This window comes from Paramisgurnus dabryanus, chromosome 17 (genome assembly GCF_030506205.2).
Source record: "Paramisgurnus dabryanus chromosome 17, PD_genome_1.1, whole genome shotgun sequence".
NCBI classification, from domain to species: Eukaryota; Metazoa; Chordata; class Actinopteri; order Cypriniformes; family Cobitidae; genus Paramisgurnus; species Paramisgurnus dabryanus.
The window spans coordinates 34,443,976-34,468,734 of record NC_133353.1 but is presented as its reverse complement, the minus strand read 5'-3'; the positions used below and the strand labels follow the sequence as shown (position 1 = coordinate 34,468,734).

General features: G+C 36.6%; 1 protein-coding gene across 6 annotated transcripts in view; it reads left to right on the top strand.

Annotated features, from left to right (window-relative positions):
• Positions 1 to 24,759, top strand: part of arhgef10 (Rho guanine nucleotide exchange factor (GEF) 10) — a 63,851-nt gene that overhangs the window by 24,059 nt on the left and 15,033 nt on the right. For all 6 annotated transcript variants that reach the window (XM_065267511.2, XM_065267510.2, XM_065267508.2 and 3 more), the window contains 14 exons: positions 660 to 839; positions 1,131 to 1,247; positions 2,451 to 2,543; positions 3,137 to 3,307; positions 5,545 to 5,690; positions 5,763 to 5,956; positions 13,326 to 13,441; positions 13,571 to 13,698; positions 14,848 to 14,948; positions 15,256 to 15,377; positions 15,481 to 15,567; positions 17,606 to 17,805; positions 17,901 to 18,058; positions 23,068 to 23,210. In XM_065267511.2, coding sequence (XP_065123583.1) covers positions 660 to 839; positions 1,131 to 1,247; positions 2,451 to 2,543; positions 3,137 to 3,307; positions 5,545 to 5,690; positions 5,763 to 5,956; positions 13,326 to 13,441; positions 13,571 to 13,698; positions 14,848 to 14,948; positions 15,256 to 15,377; positions 15,481 to 15,567; positions 17,606 to 17,805; positions 17,901 to 18,058; positions 23,068 to 23,210 — 1,956 coding nt within the window. The remainder of the gene's footprint in view (positions 1 to 659; positions 840 to 1,130; positions 1,248 to 2,450; positions 2,544 to 3,136; positions 3,308 to 5,544; positions 5,691 to 5,762; positions 5,957 to 13,325; positions 13,442 to 13,570; positions 13,699 to 14,847; positions 14,949 to 15,255; positions 15,378 to 15,480; positions 15,568 to 17,605; positions 17,806 to 17,900; positions 18,059 to 23,067; positions 23,211 to 24,759) is intronic.

Sequence of the window (24,759 nt, the reverse complement as noted above, 5' to 3'; positions counted from 1 at the left end):
GTTAAATAAAGTTTGAAAGAGCTGTCGGGAGCTTGGTTGATGTTGATGTTGCTTGTAGCCTAAGGTTAGCTTTTCATATCTAGTAAACACATTTAGACTAATCACAAAATAGCTTATTTTTTGTGATAATCCAAAAGTCTATGGGAAAAATAGGTTGGCAAGGCAACCAATGGCCCGCTAACTTCCAGATTTGCCTACAAAAATACCTCATCCCTACAGCACTCGATTATATTTACAATATAGTAATGCCTCTTATACCTTTTTTTTTTTAAAGCAATAGTTCATCCAAATATGAAATTTCTCATAATTTACTCACCCTCATGTCATCCCAGATGTAGGCTTTTGTTTATTTAGTTAAACAGAAACCAATCATTTTTTATGGGGCTCATCATGACGAATCTTCAACATGCATCCATCCCTACTACATACTACAAAATACTACATATTTTGAGGTTATTTAGCGATCAATACATTGCATATCAATGGCAATGTACAGATCTTCGCTGTTTGCTCAAATATGGCGGCACATCGGTAACATCAAATCTTATTGGTACCCATGTGTGGATAAAACATGCATATGACAACTAGACACGAGGGTTAGTAAATTACGTAAATGTTCATTTTTGGATAAATCTAATTGAATTATCTGTTTATCACAGCAATATGAAAAGCCACTCTCCGAGATCGAGCCACGGTTAGTGAGCGACCGTAAGCGTAAGGTGATGTTTTATCGGATACGTGAGATCCTGCAGTGCCACGCCCTGTTCCAGATGGCGCTGGCGAGCCGCGTGTCTGACTGGGACGAGTTGGAGATGATCGGAGATGTTTTTGTAGCATCGGTGAGAAGAGTTTTAGGATACAAACTAAATGGATTAAAGTAGAAAAGTAATAGTATCTATCTGCTTCTTATGCCGTGTTTGGCAAAGAAAAGTTCATGGCGCAAATCGCACACCACACCCTCCATCTAAGTTTCTACATGCATAAACCCTCTCCACCCATAACCAACTGTGAATGGTGTGTGTGGCAAAAACTCATCTGCAACAGTAGTTCTGGTGAAGCAACATGGTTTTACTGTCAATCTCAGGTCATGACTTTGCTCTCACCTCCATCTTTGTCTCTCTTTCCTGCAGTTTTCTAAGTCCATGGTGTTGGACGCATACAGTGAATATGTGAATAACTTCAGTTTGGCGATGGGAGTGGTGCGGAAGGCGTGTGCTGCCAAGCCCTGTTTCCTCGACTTCCTCAAGGTCAAACATCCAAAAATTATTAAATAAACAATATGTAGAATAGAAGATATAGTTTAATTTTCCTAATAAATAGATTATAATCTAATAAAATGGTAAATACTTTCTCTGTCAGACATTTAATTAATTAATATGATGAATAACAAGCATCATATTAAACAAGACATGCTTTTCCATCTTATATGGAAATGGCCCTTAAAAAAAAGTATATATAAGGGCAGAAGTTACATTACATGACATAAGGAATTTGCAATATATTTATGAAAGAGCATATAGGAATTAGCTGTGTTTCAAATTGTGCTTCAAATTGCACAAATTGAAAATGTGCCCAATGGAAACACAGAAATTTTGCATAAACTCCCATATATCGCAAAAACGTTTTTACGCTCGGGTGAAAAAGGAATTTATCGCTCCCGCTTTGGCTCTCAGCCTGTAAGGTAACTCCTGCCAGTATTGCATTGTGACCGAATCTTTCAAACATGGTAAGGAGCGTCACATTTCCGGTTGACGTCAGAGGTATTCAGGCCAATCACAACGTACAGATTAGCTGGCCAATCAGGGACACAGAGCTTTTAAGATCGATGAGCTTTGTATAAACCACACAAACACATTGTATTATACCAAATACACAAATAACTTTGTTTTTTAGCAATGAAATAGGTGCCCTTTAAACGCTTTGGTGTACACACCGCTTAAGCTAAGCTAATGTCAGCCTCACACATACGTAGGGTGGCCATTCGTGCCAGTTCCGCCGGACACGTCCCGAACATGTTTTCGGGTTCGTTCTCCGGAAGTCGCGTTGCTCGACCGCATATGTCATCAAGGTTTAATATTTCGGGTTTAATTTTAGGAAAGCAACCGTTACATTTCAAGGTAAGAATGAAACTACAATGATTGTATGTCTTAAAAGAAATGAATCTTAATTTTCTAATGTATTTTAACTGAAATGTGAGAACCTCGATGACGTATGCGGTCGAGCAACGCGAATTCCAGAGAACGAACCCGAAAACATGTTCGGGACGTGTCTGGCGGAACTGGCACAAATGGCCACCCTACACATACGCAAGCCAATAGTGTGACCGTGGAAAGGAACCAAAACTCCAATAATGTAGAAAAAAACTTTTAGTTAGTGCTGTAATTTAATTGTCACATTGTTGAGAGTTCATCAGTCCATAATGACAAGCTGTGTTTGCATTGTGTTAACAGCAACGTCAGGAGACCAGTAAAGACCGACTTACGCTTTACGGGCTGATGATGAAACCTATTCAAAGATTTCCTCAGTTCATATTGCTGCTGCAGGTGAGTTTTGTACACATGCAGTCATATACATCCTTACATACTCATATACACACTGACCCCAGCACACACACACACAATTTTACGTACTTATATGTCCACAAAAATGTGAATTTTTCATCATTCACTCACTGTTTTTAATCTTTGACATGACTTTACCCAGTAAATATTAAAGATATTAAGCTTTTATTTTTACAAAATGATGAATGTTTTTAACATTATGTAGGATGATTTAGAAAAAAACTGGGTGACATCTAGGTTTCTCTCTCTTCTGATTTAGTAAGGGCACAGATTTAATTTTGCATTTACATTTTTAATAATGATTTTAACTGAAATGCAGGCATGTGATTTTGGACCAGTATTGTGTTTTGAGGATTTTTTGCTAAAAAAAAAAAAAGACTTGTTGCCCAGAAGGGGGCGCCACTTTCTTTCTGATCTGCATCAGAATATATTTCTGTCGATTTCATGTAGAGATGCATGTAAGTTCATGGTTTTAGTTTATCTTTAAATGTTTTTCTAACAGTTCAGCAAGTTCTCTGCACAGGCCGATCTTGTTAACGGTCCCGGTGTTTATTGTCTTCTGGATATCTTTGCAGGACATGTTAAAAAACACACCAGTGGGACATCCCGACCGCCTTCCGCTTCAAATGGCCCTCACTGAACTGGAAACGCTTGCTGAAAAACTAAACGAGAGGAAGAGAGAAGCTGACCAGCGCTGTGAGATCAGACACATTGCTAAGGCTGTAAATGAGCATTACCTTAACAAGGTAAAGTTAAGAAGTGCAAACCTATTTTGTGTGCATGCGTTTAAGTGTGTGTGTGTACCTGGTATTCATCACGTTGTGGGGACCACATTATAAACCGGTAAATTGTTGACTTTGTGGGGTCATTTTTAGGTCCGCATATGGTGTTGTTTTTGTGTGTGTTTGTGTGTACAGGTTTATCTATATTGTATCAGCTTGACCCATAGGTGTCATGTACACTGGAGACGCTGGGGACATGTCCCCACCACTTTTTGAAATGGCTGATTTTGTCCCCACCACTTTTTGAAAGCATTTGGTCTGAAAAATCAAACAATACCTGTAAATGGTAAATAGACTGCATTTATATAGCGCTTTTAACAGACCTATGGCCATCCAAAGCGCTTTAAGTTCTGCCTCACATTCACCAATTTACGCACACATTCATACACCGACGGCTGTGTCAGCCATGCAAGGCGCCATCCAGCTCGTTTGGGAGCAGCTGGGGTTAGGTGTCTTGCTCAAGGACACCTCGACACTTAGTCCGGTGGAGCCGGGGATTGAACCACCAACGTTCCGGTTTGTAGACAACCTACATGAACCACTGAGCCACTGCCGCCCGCAACTTACCCCTGTGCAACTTACACTGCAAAAATGACTTTCTTTCTTAGTACTTTTGTCTTGTTTTCAGTAGAAATATCTAAAAATTCTTAAATCAAGATGATTTTTCTTAATGAGCAAAATGATGTAAGAAAAAAGTCTAGTTTTTAAACAAAAACTATACAATTTAAGTGAATTTGTGATTAAAACAAGCAAAAATCTCTGCCAATGGCATGAGACAAAAATCTTAAAATAAGATTTCTTTTTTCTTAAACACTTAATATAAGCACAATTTTCTCACCCCATTGGCTGATATTTTTGGTTGTTTTAAGCACAAATTCACTTAAATTGTATAGTTTTTGTCTAAAAACTAGACTTATTTTCTTACGTCATTTTGCTCATCTTGATTTAAGAATTTTAAGATAGTATTTTTGTCTTGTTTTCAGTAAAAAATAAGTAAGAAAAATCAGATTTTCAAGAAATAAATTCTACATATTTTTGTCTTGTTTTCAGTAAAAATATCAAAAAATTCTTAAATTAAGATGGTTTTTTCGTGATAAGCAAAAATGTAGTTTTTAGACCAAAAATATCAAATTTAAGCGCTTTTGTGCATAAAACAAACAAAAAAATCTGCCAATGGGGTAAGCAATTTTTTCTTGAATTTGTCTTGAGTTTGATGTTTAGGGAAAAAAAATTTTGCTTACCCCATTGGCAGATTTTTTTGTTTTTTATGCACAAAATCACTTAAATTTTATATTTTTGGTCTAAAACTAGACTCCTTTTCTTAGGTAATTTTGCTCATAAAGAAAAAGCATCTTAATTTAAGAATTTTTAGACATTTTTACTGAAAACAAGACAAAAATACTAAGAACATTTTTTTCTTGAAAATAATTTTTTGCAGTGTACGATTTGTGGTCTAGGGTCACATATGTCACATACGTTCTGTGCTTACAGTGTGTTTTCTTGTACATATGTAATGAATTTCATTGTAATCATTGACTTAACATGCTGCCGTTTTCTACAGTATGGTGCTTTGGCACTGTTCGGTTTAGCTGGTGTTGTAGGGACTGTTACATGTGCAGTCGACATTGTTGAGGGTTTTATGCTGAGTATTTTTGTGTTGTTGACCGGCCTATACTATGCCCATTTTTTATGCACCGTTATTCAATGTTCTTCCCGTCCTGCTGTAATGTTTTTTCATCTGATCTTTAGTCCCCACCACTTTTGGCAAGTAAGATAAGTTCTTGTGGCAACACAGTTTGTTGACCCAGGAGCAACATTTCTATAAAAAATCCTAATCACAATGTATCCCTAAAATCAGACAGAAATGGTGAATAACTAAAAAATGGAAACGCACCTAATTTTACAATAACTGTAAACTTATGTTGTCCAAGGGACAACAAGGATTTTGAGCCCTTGACCTTTTGCGCTACTAATGCAATGTCTTACCACTGAGCTATATAGCACATTCGGTCTTATTCAACCATTGCACACACATTTGTTTCAGCCCACTGCTGTGTAAGCTCTGTGTCAACTGTGCTGATGGTAACTTTGATGAAGTAGGACTCTTAAATATTTCATCCTTAGCTCAATCGTTTTATTGCTGTTTCTGCTTCTTTCTCCATCCCTCTCTCTCTCTCTCTCTCTCTCTCTCTTTCACTCAGTTGCTGAGCAGTGGTAGCCGATATCTGATTCGTTCTGATGACATGGTGGAAACTGTTTATAATGATCGCGGGGAGATCATTAAGACTAAAGAACGGCGAGTCTTTCTTCTGAATGACGTGCTCATGTGTGCCACCCCCAACCAGCGGTGAGATACATCACACACACATCTGTAACACAATGTAATGTGTCATTCACTTATCAAACTGCTTTTCTCCAGCTCTTCACAGGATGGTGTGAATGTAGGAGCCGCAAGTGAAGGTCTTCCCACAGGACAGAGGTTTCTGCTCAAGTGGAGTGTGCCGTTGAGTTTCGTAGAAGTTGTGGAGTTCGGCTCCAGCGAGGAGATGGGTGACACTGGGCGATTTCCACCCTCACACTCGGGGGAAAAAGTCGTCATCAATGCGAAACCTAGTACGTTACAAACACAGACACATGCATGTAAATGCATACTCTTAAACAAATTTAGACACATAGAGTCTGATAAAGGATTGTTTCAGTAGGTATCTCCAAGTCTGATTTGATGATGAAAACATCTTATATGGGATATAAAGATGGTTAAGGTTTTGTACAGCTAACTCAAGAATTGGTCGGTGAACTTCAACACCATTGTGTCCTTGAATAAGAAATAATTTTGGATTAAAAATGACAGCTAAATGAAAAAAAATGATTATAGCAATAATATAAGAAAGTGTTTTGAGTGATATGTATCATGCACCATCCTCAAAACAACAATGCACTGCTGTTATTTGTAAATGTACAAGAGCACAGATTGACATTTACAAGTAAAGCAGTCTGTAGATTCAGAAAAACATGTGGTCAGATTTTACTGAATTTTCCAACACGTTCAGATAAAGATGTTAGAGATTATTCCATGGAAAATATGACTGTGAAGAAACTGGCGTTAGACACAGTGGGTTTCATTCACTAAGCATTTGTAAAGAACAAATTTGTTGGTGAAGTGTGCATATGAAAGTTTTCTCAAACTAATCCTGATTCAACAAAAACTTTCGTACTAAAATTACTAAACTTTCTTGCGAACAACATACCACACGTATGCAGAGTCAATGTCACTTCTTACTCGGCCGTCCAGTCACAGTGGAGGAGGGATGGGACAAATATCACAACAACATACCCACAGTAGGCGTCCGCCAGGCATTTTCAGCAGCAGTAAAACGCTTTGGTGTGCACATTCCCTAAATGTGTAATGAGAAGTCCAAATGTCAATCACTTGGTCCTTGATCTGTATTTTAGATACAGATGTGTCTCGAGTGAAGTCGTATTACTGTGGGTTCACACCAGCCGCGTTTGAGGCGTCAAATTCGCGTCTACCGCGTCTAGTTTGCCGCTTGAACATTTTTAGTTTACTCGCTTCATTCGGGCGTGAAATTCTAGTCATCGAGACTTCTGCCACGTCGCTCGCTTCCTGTATTCATGTCACTACTAGAACAAGCTCCTGATTGGTTAACGCTGCACGTTTTTCCGCCAAAGTTCAAATTTTTCAACCTGCGTGTTTCCCACGGCAACGCTCAATTAAAGTTTGCTCAATTCAACCGTCTAGTTCGCGTCTTCACATTGACTTAACATTGAAATCACTCGCGCTTGACACCTCTACCGCGGCTGGTGTGAACGCAGAATTAAAGGTCTATACGTTTATTTTGCATACTTCTTTATTACTTATACCTGTTACGCCGGTAGACACACAGCACATCTGGCATCCTCCACGGACAGCAAAACCTCCCAAATCGAAAAAGCAAAGCCAAACAGAATCTTACTGATAGTGAATATAATCATGGATTACTTTTACTTCGGTGACACACTTTTCTAAACTAGACTTTTCTGTGGACAAGCGTTGCGTTGTGGAAAGCCCTTATATGGAGCTGGATTGGGCATGTATTATGCAAATTACCAACCTTGTGCACACGGCTGTGTTCATTGAGATCATTTCAAATTCACTAACGTAAGAATGAGTTTAAAAACTAATTCATGTGCATACGTACATTTTGTTAACAAGGTGCAATTTTTTGTGAGAAGTTTAGATGTGCGTTAAAATAGGAAAAAACTTTTATTAGCAATTATTAGTGAATAAGAACCAGTTTTCTTTGCTTTACGGTACATTCACATGGGCGTAAGCGTTAACGCTTCTCATGTACTTTTAATGGGTGACGTCATGCGTTGCCAAACTGAATTGTGGATCCCTCAACGTCGCGGCAGAAGTAGGAAATTTTTCAACTTTTCAAGTGTCAACGCGTGTGTAAGCCAATCAGATCACCTTATTCAAATAACCTAATGCGAGCCAGCCAATTACGTTTATGCAAGATCAGAGCATGTGTTGCCGCCACGCTTCAGACAAGCCTTCCGTTGAGGGTTAACGCTTTTGCCCCGTTACAGACATTTTGAAACTTCTGACATAAACAAGAGAGATCCTAAAAGTTATTGATGGGAAAATGTTAAAAGCAATCAGAGACTAACAAACATAAAATGAGTGAAGTGTCGGATGAGTCAGAAAAAGGCTGTATTTATATTGTTAATTTTGCAAGCTAGAGATTTTTGTTTCGTTTGGGAAATCATGGTTTAAATGAAAGCATGTTGAGGTTTTCCATGAATGAGACATGATGCATAATTGCTTTTTTAAAAGCCCTGTGGATGTCCCCACTAAGGCCGTCTTGTTTTTTGTGGTTTGGAGAAGCTGGGTCACACTGACTCATGAAATTTAACAAAAGGGAAATGACTGTTTTTCCTGTTGTGTGTGTGCGCACTTTATTCAACACAGCTGCGAGCCAAAAGAAAAAGACTACAATGGGATTTTACAAGACATTTTTGTAAACCCACACTTTAATCGCAAAGTCCTACAGGACCAACCGGATGCTTGTTTGACCTTTTATAGTTTCAGACACAACTGCCGAAACACGCTGGGCTCAATGCTTGTTTCTCTGCTATGTCTTTGAGCAACAAAATCTCTCCTCTGCGAGATTTTAAAGACTAGATGTGTCATTACTATGGCTACTGAAAACAAGGACTGTGTGCAGGAACAACATCGAAGCAAACTACAGCTCTTGCATTTCCACCTCTTTCTTTCTTCTCTCTTGCTCTAATTTTCCAACTCTAATTAAGCGTAAAAAACACATTACTGGAAGGTGATGTCACTGTTAGGGACGCATTGTGGAATGTTACAGAAAATTCGGAATAAGAGAGTGCATTTGTGTATTTATCCAGAGCAACTTACTAATGAGGAATAATACAAAAATACAAGAGAGACAACCAAGGCAGACTGAGCCTGAAATGTTTAAATCATTCAAAATAAAGATGTAGTTTGTGGATTAAGTTTATGCATTGAAATGTGGTTAAATAAGCAAGGGATGAAGGTTGAATATTTGAGGAAGCTGATGGTATATGAACAAAGCTAACTAAGCACACAAATCTGTGAATCACAGCTTATATTGACGCATACATATGAGAGTCAGTGCCTCACCCTGAATCCTGACCCCTATGTTTGAGATGTTTCTTTAGTGTATCTGTGCAAAAGCAAACTGAACTTTATGAAAACGGTCTGTGTTTGTCCTCCCGTGTGCTGATATACTGCCAGAAACTATTGGACTCAGATGGTCTCTATTTAAAGAGCCAAATGTCTGGGGTAACACAATGTTTGATTCCACACATTCAAGCATTTTAATGTTGGATTAACTTTATTTGCTTTAAGAAACATATCTGTGTGTGTCTTTATCCCTCTCTTTCTCACGTCCCAACATTTTTATCTCTACGCCCACACCTTTTTATTTTGCAAGAGTAGTGCAGCACAATGCAGCTTTTGTTTGAGACTATATTTGTTCTCTTAAAAAAACTCCTGGGGTGTTTAACCCACGGTTGGGTAAAATATGGACAAAACCAAACTTTGGGTTATAAATTAACTTACATGTATGCTGGGTTGTTGTACCCAACCATGGGTTGAAAGTAAAGATACAGCGTTATGAAATTTATCACGGATAGCCGGTTATTCAGACTGATATCTGCCGACGCCAATACCAATAGTTTGGTGGTTATATTAACTTGCATTAACTAATTTCTGAAGATTTGTTTAATTTTGTTATTCATTCAAATAATGAGCATTAATATTGAACATTAAACTAGTGATGTTTATTTACATTTTCAATACACAGAGCTCAAGTTCTCCTGATCTCTTTTGATTGACAGGATATATCGGCTACGAGTATGTGTAAAAATCGCTTTAATCGTCCAATACCGATTATTGGCTAATATATCAGTGCATCTCTCTCTAGTTGGATTAAAACTTTTGAGTTAAAACAAACCAGCATTTAGATGTTCATTTATGATGTCAGAATTAACACAATTCTTTAGATGGTGAGACGTTGTAGTGCCACACAGTGTTCTTACATTAAATGTGAATCTGTGTTTAATGATTTAGTTTATAAATATCACAAAGTAATCATTCAGTATCAGCTGTAAAAGAGGAACATACTAAAAATAAAACACTAGATTTGTCAAAAATGGTGCACGTGGGTGCAGTATAGGGCTGACACAATGATTAAATAATTGCCTCATCACGATTGTTTGACCTCATCGCGATTATTTCAGATCACCGCAATGATTGCACATCTCTCTAAAAAACACAAGGGGGAGCTGCAGTGCCTGTGTAAATGAGACATTACAAACAAAAAAGTATGAGAATTAAATGCCAAAGCAACAAAACAGACAATTAATCGTCATAATCGTCAAAGCACTAAAACGGGCAATTAATCGTCATAACCAACACAATTTATTAGGCAATTTACCGTCAGCTAAATTTCATAACCGTGTCAGCCCTATTGCAGTACGAATACATTTTGGACATACTGCATCCACCATGTTTTGGAGTATCAGGACATCTGGGTTTTTTCGACTACTGTTTTTCGAATACTATGAATTCAGACATACTGTATGTTACTGGCCTCGCATACTGATTTTTACCTACTACAGCATATAGTATGGAAGTAGGCGATTTCGGATGCAGAGTTTGTGTTCCTGTAGCTCAGATCAAAGGTCATGGGTTTGAATCCTAGTGAACATGCTTACTATAGGGGTGTCCTCGACTAAGGATTTACATATTCGAATCAGAATTGTCGAATCTTTCCATAGTCGACCGATAGTCGAATCATCTATGTTTGTGTGCATGGGTTGGGAGGGGGCCAGACCAGGTACAAATTGGTAACTTGTATTTTCTTTCACAAGCAGCACACATAAACAACTTTCTGATAAAGTGACCAAAACTGTCTTTCAAGTAATAAACGAAGACAAAACTGACGATGCATTTATATATTTTTTTTTTAAGGTAAAATGTAAGGCAACATTTGTTTAATTATTCCTCATAACATTTTAAAGCCACGATCTACAGAACATCACACAAAAATACATTTTGATTACTAAACCTAAAAAAATAACAAAAGGTGATCCTGCCTTGGAAACTCCGGCTACAATTCAGTGTTTTTATCTAATTTGGAGACAGCGCGTGAAAGCAGTCATGACCAAAAAACCCGACAAATGAGAAATGACAAATAATTTGTGATTGTGACTGTAAATGATAATTAAAACTAATCTTTATATACAATTCATTAATCGTTCATTTATAACAAGAAAAACACTGAAATTAATGATTTTATAGACATTACGTGTTATTATTTAGCACAGAAATACCTGCTTGCTTGCTTTGACTTTGATCATCTCTGTATTCACTTTAGATACAGAAAGACCGGATGATATTATTTATTTCAGGAATCTCTTTGCTATCATTTGAAAGTGAACAGCGACCGACCATAATATTAAATCACAAGAAAGACATTCGTGTCAGGCAGAAATAGGTTTGGTTCAGATAGTTTCCGTTTCATCACCGAAATAAAAAAAAAACGGCTTACCTGTTTTGTAGTTTAACTTGAAAAGATAACACCTCTGTTTTAAATACATTTTAAAACTTATACTCGTCGAAAAACATCAGTTTTTTAATGTTTAGTTTGATGAACTCCTAAATATGAGACGAGCACCTAGCCCGTTCGGCTAAATTACATGCGCAAGCATGGCCAGCAAGCAATAACGCAACATCGATACAACGAAAAGCTATCCAAAATTTACATAGTTAAATTAGATCAGAATTTACGTTTATAATAAATACAATTTTTTTAATAAAATAAGGTCAGAAGTAACAAAGTGCAGAACAAATATGCCAAATGCCTCAAGTGCACGGAAACAAAACACAAGCCAAATAGTTAAATCAGATAACCCAAAGTGATTTATAAATAAAATAAAATATAGAAATTATTAAAAGAATGAAAGGCATAATATAATTTGCCAGCTTTGTCTTTTAAATGTAGAAATAAAGAGGCAATGGTTTATTAACATAGAAACCTCTTATGGACGTGAAGCCCGGTCGGGTTGTTGGATTTATTAACGCATTTTAAAAATATTTATTGAAAGCTGCTACTTCACATAATATTTGCAGCATTATCATAATATGCAGTATATTAATATATTGTGAGAAAGCTGTTATATGTGAAATCAGATAATGTGTGCACCCATATACAGCCAAAATTGAATGATCCTCATTTCATAACACATCTGCGACGATTCGACTGTGAGATTGGTAGTCGAATCAGGCTTCTCCTATCGATGCATCGAATCTTCGACTATTCGGGGTCACCCCTAGCTTACTAATAGAAAAATATGAAGAAGTTTGGTTCCAAAACGCAATAAATCCATTTTGACAAATTTCGGTAAAAATTTGTTTTCTATACCAAGAAAGTGACAAGATGAAAACCACTATTTTCTGTTACAAACTTTCACATAGCATCTTTAGGTTATAAAAACATAAAAAATTCAAATCCATAACTTTTTTATGATTTTCAAAGATTTATTATAAAAACGAATATTTTTTTCCACAAAAAAATTGCAAAATGCAATAAATAAAAGTTTTTTTTCAAAATTCTATCAATCTATTCAATCAATGTATAAATGTGCATTAATATTTGCTATTTTATATTCATTTAGTTACACACTGATTAAAAAAATAAACATTAATGGCATTAATCAAAACACTTACTTTGTCATATTAGGAACACTGTCATTGCTGCGCGGTTATACTTGACGTCGTCGCTTAACATTTTTCACAGCGATCAGCTGTGATTCTCGTTGACTTTGAGTAAAATTATGGAACGTTTATCATAAGATCCCCTGGGGTCAATGTGTTAGCACGAGAGAAGCTTGATGCTGTCATGAGAACAAGCGATCGTCTCCCGAGTGCCTCTCGCATAAATTATTAGATGTTGATGGCTTACGTTTCTTTCCCATCACAGAAAACCACCAAAGGTTTATCAATGCTATTAAAGTATTATCTTGTTTTTGTTTGTTTGTTGATCACGAAGTACAAAGTAGATGAGAAAAACTAAGATTCTGTGTACTCAACGCGCCGCCATTGTTTGTTTACATTGCCTGGAATGGTGCGCTGTAATTTGTGGAGCGGATTTATTGCATTCTGTGGAAAAGGAGGATTGGCGTTTATTGCGTTTTGGGAAAAAGGGAGAAAAGATGACGGCTGATATTGGATTTTGCGTAAAATTAAGAATTTACTTTTAAATACTGACCTGATATAATACTGATTTCGGCGGTAACTCATTTTTTTCAAAAGTGGCGTTTATTGCGTTTTGGAATCAAACTCTTCATATATACCTTCAATTCCCTGTCACTTTGGATAAAATGCATAATTCACCTTTTTTATGCTATAGTATGTGTTGCTTTTCAGATAAGTTATATATGGGTCCAGGACAGTTGTACCAGGACCTGCAGAACCTCATCCATGACCTGGGTTTGGTGAACCAAATATCTACCATGATCAGCAGCCTGAAAGGCAATTATCAGGTGAGGAGCTCATCTTTCTCTACCAGTGAACACTTTATAGACAGACAGATTGATATTGAAACCATATCACGCCGTTCTTACCATGCAGTCTCTCTGTCTGTCTCTCTCTCTCTCTCTCTCTCTATCCAGAATGTTAATGGTGCAGTAGCTCAGGATTGGGTTTCAGGCCTTCAGCGCCTAATTTTAAAGAAAGAGGAGGAGATTCGGGCCGCTGACAGATGTAGGATACAGCTGCAGTTACCGGGGAAACAAGACAAGTATGTTTGACATCACTCATTCTTCATGTAATAAACTTTTTAGTTAATAAAGTCAAACCCTGCGTCTGAAACCGGTGGGTCACGGTGTAGTAAATTGTCCAATAAATGAACACTTTCAAATCTTGCAGAAAGTAGTATGGGTACTTTTCGCCTACTGTTTTTCGAATACTATGAATTCGGACATACTATTCACCTCGCCTACTGATTTTCGCCTACTATATAGTATGGAAGTAGGTGGTTTCGAACCTAGCGAAAGTCTAAGTCATTTTTAATGACCATTGTTATAAATAAAATGTAAGTATTGTTCTATGTTGTATTTCTTGAGCAACAAGAAGTCCCAGACTAAAATGCATGTTTGAGCTACCTTAATTTAAAAACAACTTGCACTAACGTTTGTATCAGGATGCAGAACAGTATTGTTTTTTGTCCTAATATAACTAAAGACTAGTCCTGGATTAATCTAAACCCTTCCCCATAATGCTTTAATTAGATTTTGGCTGTTTTTCTTGTTAAATACAAGACAGGCAGATCATTATTTGGTTTCTTTGGGTCTTCTGCTTCCTGAACTGTTTATTTAAATGACTCCGTCCCTAATCAGATCCCATAGATATTTATGTGCTGTTATTATCCACCCTGTTTAGCATCATGAGGTTTGAAATGTGCAGCTGTCACAAACATACACACAGTGATTATTCGCTTGCATGCTTGGATTTTGGTTTCTGGATTATACGAGCATCTCTTTATACTACCAGCTGTCCAAGTAATTCCTCTGATAATATAAATCACAGACACACACACTGTAAATGCTGGAAAATGTGTGACGTTGACATTTTTTTGTTAGCAATGGGAATAGGCTAGTCTCCATGTCTTGGCTATTTTAAATTCTAGTTATTATCTGCTATCCCTACACAATTAAAGACCTGTGTTATAGTGCCGCTGCTAAAGTTCAGGGGTATACTGATAGCATTGACTCTGTCCAAGTATTACATCATATCCTGTAATGTCACTGATAAACAGGAAGGGACACCGGGTGTTTCTCCAGCTGTTTTGAGAAGTTTCCAGCCCAGTTGAAACTGTGCTGAGATATTTCTATACTCTTTTGCTTTCGCATGCAATAAAATTCGTTTTTTATTTTCATATATTTTTCAGGTATGGTAGACCCACGTTCTTCAACGCGGTTTTCAACACTTTCAGTCCATCCATCAAGCAAGCATGGATCAGTAATCTGCAGATGGCCAAATTGGCTCTCCGTACGTGTCACTTCCTGTTCTCAAGTCTCCATATCCTGCACTGTATTAATCATTCTCTCTTGTTTGACAATGCATAAAACCTTAACGCGGTGTATCTACTTTAATTCATGCTGTGCCAATTTTTAGTCAGGTTACTAAGTAAAAGATCATTTTTATGCCTACCGGATTTAAATTGCACAAGGCATGAATCATTATTAAGCATCGGCAGGTTTTGAGCATCTGTGCCGAGAAAAGGTTTATTAAACTGGCATCCGAAGCACACATTTGGAAATGTCATTGATTTGTTGGATTTAATTTGTTTGGGCAGAGGAAGACAATATTCAGGGCTGGTTTTGTGCTGAAGATGATGGTAATCAGATGAGGAAGCAAAACCATCCTCTCTTGCTCAAGCAGATGGCTGTGGTCATGTCCAAACTACAGGAGTTCAAGGTGAATGCTTAAATCGTACCATGACGTTCATTATCATATTGTATTGTATTAGCACAAAGCCGTCTAATGATAGCCGTGTGTATGTGTGTCTGTGTTACTTTAGGTGGAATGTGCAGTTCACAACCCTGAGCCACATGTGAACAATGACAGCACTGCAGATCTGCCTGTTATGGGTCACGGCTGTGTTTGGGTTAGTCTCACATAAGGTCTATACTGTACTGTAGTTTAACAAACGCTGTTTCTGCAAATCTGATGCTAATCTTGAGTATCTATAGAGTAGTATTACATCCTTCATATATCTGAAGAGTCTTTAGTTTTATCAGATTTATATAAAACAGATCAGCTCTAGCGATTCTTTCTGATAACGCACGGAAACATTCAAAAAGAGGAGTCACGTGCTGCGGGAGGAGCAAGTCATGAGTCAAGGAACACTTTATACAACACTGGATAACTTCTGATTCACTACATGTTCATGCCATTTACATTATATGAATTAACGCGCCAAATTCCAACATAACACAAAAGTCTTACTAACCACATGCAACTCATGACCCGGTTGGGACTTTTCAACGAAATCCAGCGTTAAACAAACACAAAACTCCACTGCTTCCCCGCATAAACAAACTATATCTATTGTTTCCATAAGGCTGGCTTACTCGTCCTTACATCCAAAAACACACTTCTTCTGAATTGCCATTGTTGACTCGATATAAAATAAAGCTGTTGCGTGAAGTGATGCCTGAGACTTCTAGCGTCTTCGGTTCTCGTTCTTCTGCTGATTGACGTGTTGGCTTGCTTTTCCAGGGGAAGTTCCCATAAAAGAAATGATATGTAAGGTGTACCCGTGTCGTATTTGAAAAAAGCTTTCCAAAACTTGTACGAACCCTGGCGAAGTGCATTCAGTCCGAGCCACTGCACTGCAAACAATTGACTTTCTTACTTAGTATTTTTGTCTTGTGTTTTATAGTAAAAATAACTAAAAGTTCTTAAATTAAGATTTATTTTCTTGATGAGCCAAATGACCTAGGAAAAATAAAAATATACTTTGTGTGCTTAAAACAAGCAAAATAAATCTGCCAATTGAATTAGAAGAATTATCTTGAATTAAGTGTTTATGAAAAAGTAAATTTGTTTAAAGAAATTTTTTTTTATTCCATTGGCAGATTTTTTTTGTGCTTGTTTTAAGCAATCATTTTCTTAAAGTTTATATTTTTTGTCTAAAAACTAGACTTATTTTTTTAGGTCATTAAAAAAATCTTAATTTAAGAATTTTTAGATATTTTTACTTAAAACAAGACAAAAATACTGAGTAAGAAAGTCATTTTTTTTGCAGTGAAAATCTACACTGCAAAAAAATTATTTTCAAGAAAAGAATTCTTAGTATTTTTCTCTTGTTTTCAGTAAAAATATCTAAAAATTCTTAAATTAAGATGCTTTTTCTTGATGAGCAAAATGACCAAAGAAAATAAGTCTAGTTAGACCAAAAATATCAAATTTAAGTGATTTTGTGCATAAAAAAATTAAAAAAATCTGCCAATGGGGTAAGCAAAAAATCTTGAATTTTTTTCTTAAACACTAAATTCGTTTTGCTCATCAAGAAAAGGCATCTTAATTTAAGAATTTTTAGAGATTTTTACTGAAAACAAGACAAAAATACTAAGAATTTTTTTTCTTGAAATTCATTTTTTGCATTGCAGAGACACTGACAAGAGGAAGAGAGTGATGCTTTCACATTCAATCGCATTTTTCTTTAATATTGTGCAACCCTGAAAAGTTGTGCAGGTAAATACTGACAATTTTTTTCTGTTTAGGTGAACTATAATTTCTTTTTAGAAGAAAGAGTTTGATGATGTCAGTGTGTTGTCCATGTTGCCAAATCATGCTTGACCTAAAGCAGTATGTTATTGCTCCTCTTTTTGAAGCCTAAAAGCATCGTTTAACACTACAGCCTTTGTTCTGTGTTTCATTGTGAGCTTGTGGTTGCGTTAAAAGCTTTTATTCTTTATTCACTGAACAGAAAGCCATAAAACCCTAGGCTCTCAGAGACATGTAAGAGCCTGCCGTGATGGGCTGTACCCCTTTAAGAGCACAGCCGGCATCCCATGAATCACCTGTGCATTACCTCCTGAGACATCTTTGTGTTTTAGAAACAGACGTTATTAACCACATGCGCTCTGTCTAGAATTATGTTTGTATTTTGACATTAGCACTCATCTCTTTGTTATCAGGTGGCCAGCTGCACCAATCACATGGGCCAGGTGTCTATTGTGGCATTGCAGAACTCGAATCCCAAAGTGACGGAGTGCTTTAACGTTGAGTCACGTATACTTTGCATGACATACGTGCCTCTGGACAACAGAGAGGGAAACCCTGAAGATTGGAAAACCAATGACATGCCGACTGTGTGTTTGGGAATGGAGGAAGGCAGGTGTGTACATCACCCAGCTGAGATCCTACTTAACCTGGCCTGCATCTCCATTTTGTTACTCTATTAAAGTTAATCCTATATGTTTTCTTCTTCAGTATATCTGTATATAAGAGCAGCCAGCGCTCGAAGAAGGTCCGTCTGCAGCATTTCTTCTCCCCGGATAAGTCTAGCGTCACGTGTCTGGTATACAGGAGCGGCCGTTTGTACGCAGGACTGGTCAGCGGTTCCCTGGTTGTCTACTCGAGGGCTGATGGTGAGATATTTCTTTCAGCAAAGATCTGGTTTATATTGTTACTGTAATTCTGAATCATATTACTTCACATGATTTAATGTGTGGGATTGTTTTTGGCATTACATGAAGGAATTAATTTGGATGATGAGTTTATCTGTTGATATGACAGAGCTCTTCTCTTCCTCCTCACACTTCTACTTTCTCTCCTTACACTTCTTATCTTCCTTCTTTCACCTCCTCCTCCAGACTATGAACAGGGTCATCAGCACATACCTCACACCTGCATTTTATCCACATCACGAGTCACTTGAGTCTGATATCCAAGTGTAAAATTCCCAGAAACATTCCCGATCTGCAGGCCACATTGATTTTCCTCAGTATTTTGAAAGCATTTCGTCCAGTCCTTTGGAAGGAAAGTGAGACATTAGAAATATTTTTCCTCTGCTCTCAATAATTCTTGCCACAGATGTTTTTCTCATACTCAATTTCACTCTCGCTCCGGTTTTCTGCCACATAAAGCTTTGATTTTAATAAATATAGATAAATAAAGCTTATTGTTAAAGGAACAGTATGTAAGAATTTTATATCAATTAATCATAAAATGGCTCTGATATGTCACTAGACATTAAGAAATCATTTTCATTTCAAATACTTATATCACTGACAACAGTGGTCCGGCCAGGATTTTGTCATTTAAAGAGTGGATTTGCAGCCCTCAACTGATGTTTATGTTGTCATTTTGTGTATTGGCCACCAGTTGGGTGATCGCAGTACCAGTTTTAGCCACAAGTTTTGTGATCGCAGTACCAGTTTTGGCCACAATCCTACATACTGTTCCTTTAAATAAGCTGATTGTTCACGAGACTGATATAGCAATAATGTATTTCAAGCAATATTGCAAGTATGGGACAGGGTTATCTCTTGTCTGTTTGTCCAACCAATGACAGATGAGGGGAAAGTATGAAAGATTTAGTGTTACAGAAATGACTCATAGCTTTAAATTCACTTTAGTGTGTAAGATTTTTGTTATAAAATATCCAAAAACCACTTGCAAAGTGTGATATATTTCATGTAGTTGTGTACTTACATTATCCCAAAAGTTCCCAAGGATTTGTAAATCCAGAGAAATTTGTATTTTAAATAATGGCTCATCTCTTGTATCTCTTGTTATTGTTTCCCTTTTAGTGACTTAATATCCGCGCTATCTTCAGTTTCCGGTTGTGCACTGCAAAAATTGACTTTCTTACTTAGTATTTTTGTCTTGTTTTCAGTAAAAAAATAAAATAAAAATATAGCTGCAAGCAGCAATGGCGGGCCCTCGCACGTTTTTTTACCGCTACACAGTGCGTCCGAGAAAACGATGCACGGTGGGCAAGGGCATCAAGTGGGTAAATATTAGTGGGCTATTTAATGTTGTTACTGAGACATTTGGGGACTGTAGGTAAAAGAAACCCCATATTTTAGACAAACGGGGGCGCTAGTGAGCCACTTAAGAAACACGCATATTTCTGACCTGTTTGTGCACACTTAACAGCCTACAACTCTGATGTGTGTGCCTACTTTTAGGTTAATCTAAGCACGCCAAGAGCCCTAAATATGCCTGAAATAAAAGTAAAGTTTGGGGCGTTGCCATGGGAACAGCGTTCGAGATATCAAAAATCCCTTCGCAATTTATCATCTACAATGTCTCGGCATCATGTACACCACTTCTGGAGTCAATTGCATGAATATTCTAGAAGGAGTATTTAAAAGAACATCGGCGTCAACTGAAAGGCTTAAATATGCCTTTAAAATGAAAGTAAAGTTTGACGCGTTGCCATGGGAAAAGCGTCTGAGATATCAAAAATCCCTTCGCAATTTATCATCTACAATATCTCGGCATCATGTTGACCACTTCTGGGGTGAATCACATTATTTCCCTAGAAGGAGTATATAAAAGAACATTGCATGCAACTGTCAGGTTTAAATAAGCCTTTAAAATGAAAGTAAAATTTGACACGTTGCCATAGAAACAACGTTTGAGATATCAAAAATCCCTTCGCAATTTATCATCTACAATGTCTCGGCATCATGTTGACCACTTTTGGTGTCAATCGCATGAAAATCCTAGAAGGAGTATTTAAAAGAACATCGCATGGAACTGTAAGGCTTAAATATGCCTTTAAAATGAAAGTAAAGTTTGACAGGTTGCCATGGGAACAGCGTTCGAGATATCAAAAATCCCTTCGCAATTTATCATCTACAATGTCTCGGCATCATGTTGACCACTTCTTGTGTCAATCGCATGAAAATCCTAGAAGGAGTATTTAAAAGAACATCGCATGGAACTGTCAAAAAAATCCAGCTTTGTGACTGACACACTTCCTGGCGCCTGGTGGTGGCGCTATACCCGGGAGTCACAATGGGCACATCGATGCGATCGGAATCTTCAGACGAACAAACACCCTGCATGGCATCACAATAAGATATTTTTTGCCTTAGATATTAGACACTTCCTGTTTCTCTGAATTCGCCATAAATTCGTCGCCTCCCCATGGCAGAACCGTTCGAGATATCAAAAATCCCTTCGCAATTTAGCAAGTACAATGTCTCAGCATCATGTTTACCACGTTTGGTGTCAATCGCATGCATCCTCTAGGAGGAGTATTTAAAAGTTCAATGCATGCATTTTTTAAACAATCCAAAATAGCCGACTTCCTGTTGGGCGGAGCTAAAATGTTAGAGGGTGAAAGTTGTTCGGGTCGATGAGATCTATATGCGTACCAAGTCTCGTACATGTGCGTAAATTTTTGCCCGATCTGTGCCCCAATGTTTGTTTTTGCATTACAGGGGGCGCTACAGAGCTCCCTTACCACGCCCGAGTTCCAGCCTTTGCCGGGTCCTAATGGCCGACGACTCTGACATCTCTGCCAATTTTCAAGAGTTTTTGAGTATGTTAAGGCCCCCAAATTGCCCCGAAACGAAAAAAAAAAATAAAAATAAAAAAAAAATAATAAATCCGAGCAAAAACAATAGGGCTTCGCACCTTTCGGTGCAGGCCATTCTGGCCTGCTCCTCGGTGCTCGGGCCCTAATTAAATTAAGATGTATTTTCTTGAGTAGCAAAATGACCTACACTGCAAAAAATGTTTTTCAAGAAACAAATTCTTAGTTTTTTTGTCTTGTTTTCAGTAAAAATATCTAAAAATTCTTAAATTAAAATGCTTTTTCTTTATGAGCAAAACAACCCAAGAAAATAAGTCTCGTTTTTAGACCAAAAACATCAAATTTAAGTGATTTTGTGCATAAAACAAGCAAAAAAAATCTGCCAATGGGGTAAGCAAATTTTTCTTGAAATTAGTGTTTAAGAAAAATTTTCAAGATTATTTTTGCTTAACCCATTGGCAGATTTTTTTGCTTGTTTTATGCACAAAATCACTTAAATTTGATATTTTTGGTCTTAAAACTAGACTTATTTTCTTGGGTTGTTTTGCTCATCAAGAAAAAGCATCTTAATTTAAGAATTTTTTGATATTTTTACTGAAACAAGACAAAAAAACTAAGAATTTTTTTTCACACGTGCACAGGTATTTATATAAATCTCCGCGTCTACACGAACAAACAAAAACCTGGTATAAAGCACTGCCAATAGCATGCCAAACCAACAGATGGCGATATATCACTAACCGTAAAGACATGTTGGCCAATCAGAAGCCATTGCAGAGTTTCCCCATCACAGGCCCAAAACTCCAGTTTCACCGGCTTCATGACAACGCTGTAACCTATAAAAAATCAGTTACAGTCAGCTGATACTGCGCTTGCGTATAGACGAACGACCAAACCGCATATAAAAAGGTTCGGTTTTGAAAATACCTGTGTAGAGGTGGACCATGTGGCATTTATACAGCAACTAACACGCAGCTGTTGTGCCTTAAAGCTAATTCATTACGATGGCATAAAATGATGTGATCACACGTACAGGAAATTAAACATTAATTTATTCCCTTATCCGTGGACATTATTAGTGAATTCCATACGTCTCTGGATGGTTAAAACATAACATCTCCTTTAGAACGTCATTAAGCTTCGCCCTTTTTATTGATTTTGTGAAATAGCTACCTCTAGTGGTGAAAATCCTACATATTGTGCCTTTAATATTGAGGAAATCCAGATAGATATACTAATAAAACACAATAAGATGGTTACATTATCAAATCCATGCCTTTGTTGTCATTTGTAAGACTCATCACCAATGATGACAATACAGTTGATTGTTTAGTCAGTAAAATGTGCCCTCATTAAACCAATGCTTTTCTTTATCCAAACATTCTCATCACAAGTGTCTCTGAATCAGAGCGAGGCATACAAAGAGAGACGGGGGGGAATTTGGGAATACTGTGTAGGCACTTGTGTTACGTAATCAGAGCCTCTTAAGATAAACAAGTCCTGAATAAAGATCAGCTCAGTAATGTCTCAGAAACAGACACAGGAGCAAATTCTTTCATTTTCTCTGTTATTTAGGTGTACTTTGTCAATTATTCATTCACTTATGCTTCAATGTGAGGTGGTTTTCCCACCTCAAAATCTCCTGAATAGTTCCTTTGTATCCGTACCTAAACAAACACTCAATACTCCTCTATTCTGCACTGTGAAAGCTGTGAGGTTGAGATATTTCTGCAGGAAACCTGCACACATGGTGCTCCGAATAAGGGTGTAGTCAGGCCAAAATTTATTTTTGTTATACCTGCCAATAGCGGGTGAATAGGGAACATTTACTGCAAAAAAATGTACAAATGCATTATCAAAGCCTAATAGTAAGATTAAGCAAAATTTTGATTGGTATAATTTTTTTAATGTCATTTTTTATTTTTCCCTTTATTATATAACAAAGTAAAGTTGACAGGGGAATATTGGATGAGAAAGGGGTGTGGGATCGGGACGTAACCTGGGTCGAACCAGCTCTTATACGTCTGGATTGCAGAGACCACTGTGCTATAATCAAACTTTTATAGTGCATGCTAAGATGTGATGGTCCTCTTGTTTCTCTCACAGACGGCTCCTGGATCGAGGCAGGGTCCCGTGTACTGAAGCTAGGGGTGTTGCCGGTGAAAGCCCTGCTGGTGGTGGGTGAGCACGTTTGGGCTTCATCAGGAGGGCAAATCTTCATCATCAGCACACAGACACACACTGTTGAGGTAGGGCAACACTTACAGCCTCATACTTATTTTTGCACACTGCAAAAAATCTTTCCTACTTGGTATTTTTCTCTTGTTTCCAGCACAAATATTTAAGAATTAAATCAAGATTTATTGGCAAAATTACCTAAGAAAATAAGTCTAGTTTTTAGACAGAAAATATCAAATTTAAGTGAATTTGTGCTTAAAACAAGCAAAAGAAATCTGCAAATGGGGTAAGAAAAAAAAATCTTGAAATAAGTTTACATTTTTCTTAAACACCTAATTCAAGAAATTCAAGATTTTTGGTCATTTGAAGCACAAATTTAATAAAATTTTATGTTTTTTGCCTAAAAACTTGATAATCAAGAAAATGCATCTTATTTTAAGAATTTTTTGATATTTGTACTGAAAACAAGACAAAAATACTAAGCAAGAAAGTCATTTTCTTGCAGTGCATTAACAACTATGTTGGTCACATTACAAAAAAGACCTTCTTACTTTTTATTTTTTTTCTTATTTTTGGTACAAATATCAAAAAATTCTTAGATTAAGATGAATATCCTTGATGAGAAAAATGACCTAAGACAATTTTTACATTGCAAAAAAAAATTTTTCAAGAAATTTTTTTTTTGTATTTTTGTCTTGTTTTCAGTAAAAATATCTAAAAATTCTTAAATTAAGATGTATTTTCTTGATGAGCAAAACGACCCAAGAAAAAAAGTCCAAAAGTTATCAAATTTAAGTGATTTTGTGCATAAAACAAGCAAAAAAATCTGCCAATGGGCTAAGCAACTTTGAATTAAAAAAAAAAATGTTCAAGATTTTTTTGCTTACCCCATTGGCAGATTTTTTTTGCTTGTTAAAACACTACAAATTTTTTTCTTGAAAATATTTTTTTTGCAGTCCATTTTCGGTGTTACCAATTTTTTATGTTTTTAGTAATTTTTTCTGACCAAAGTTATCAAATTTAAGTGATTTTGTGCATAAAACAAGCAAAAAAATCTGCCAATGGGCTAAGCAAATTTGAATTTTTTTAAGAAAAATGTTCCAGCTTTTTTTGCTTAACCCATTGGCAGGTTTTTTTGCTTGTTAAAATACTACAAATTTTTTTCTTGAAAATAATTTTTTTGCAGTCCATTTTCGGTGTTACCAATTTTTTAAGTTTTTTGTAATTTTTTTAATTAATACAACTTTTCAATTTAAGTGAAAAATTAAAGTGAACAAAACTTAATTTTTTATTTGTTGATTCAACTTTCACTTTTTACAGTGCAGTGTTGACCTTGATGCTTTACAATACAAAAATGACAAAACACTTATACATATACATATACATATAAATACACCTAACACATATACATATAAATACACAAAACGTACATTTCAATGCATATGGGACAGCTATACGCAAGATACTTCTTCAACTTGCACTGAAAATGTTCAATCGAATCAAAGGATCTAACAATGTACAGTCTAGTTGATGTTATGGTGGATATCTAATGGGCTAAATAAGGCTGTTATGTGCTTATGTAAAGATATATGTGGCCTTGTATCATTATGATCTAATGTT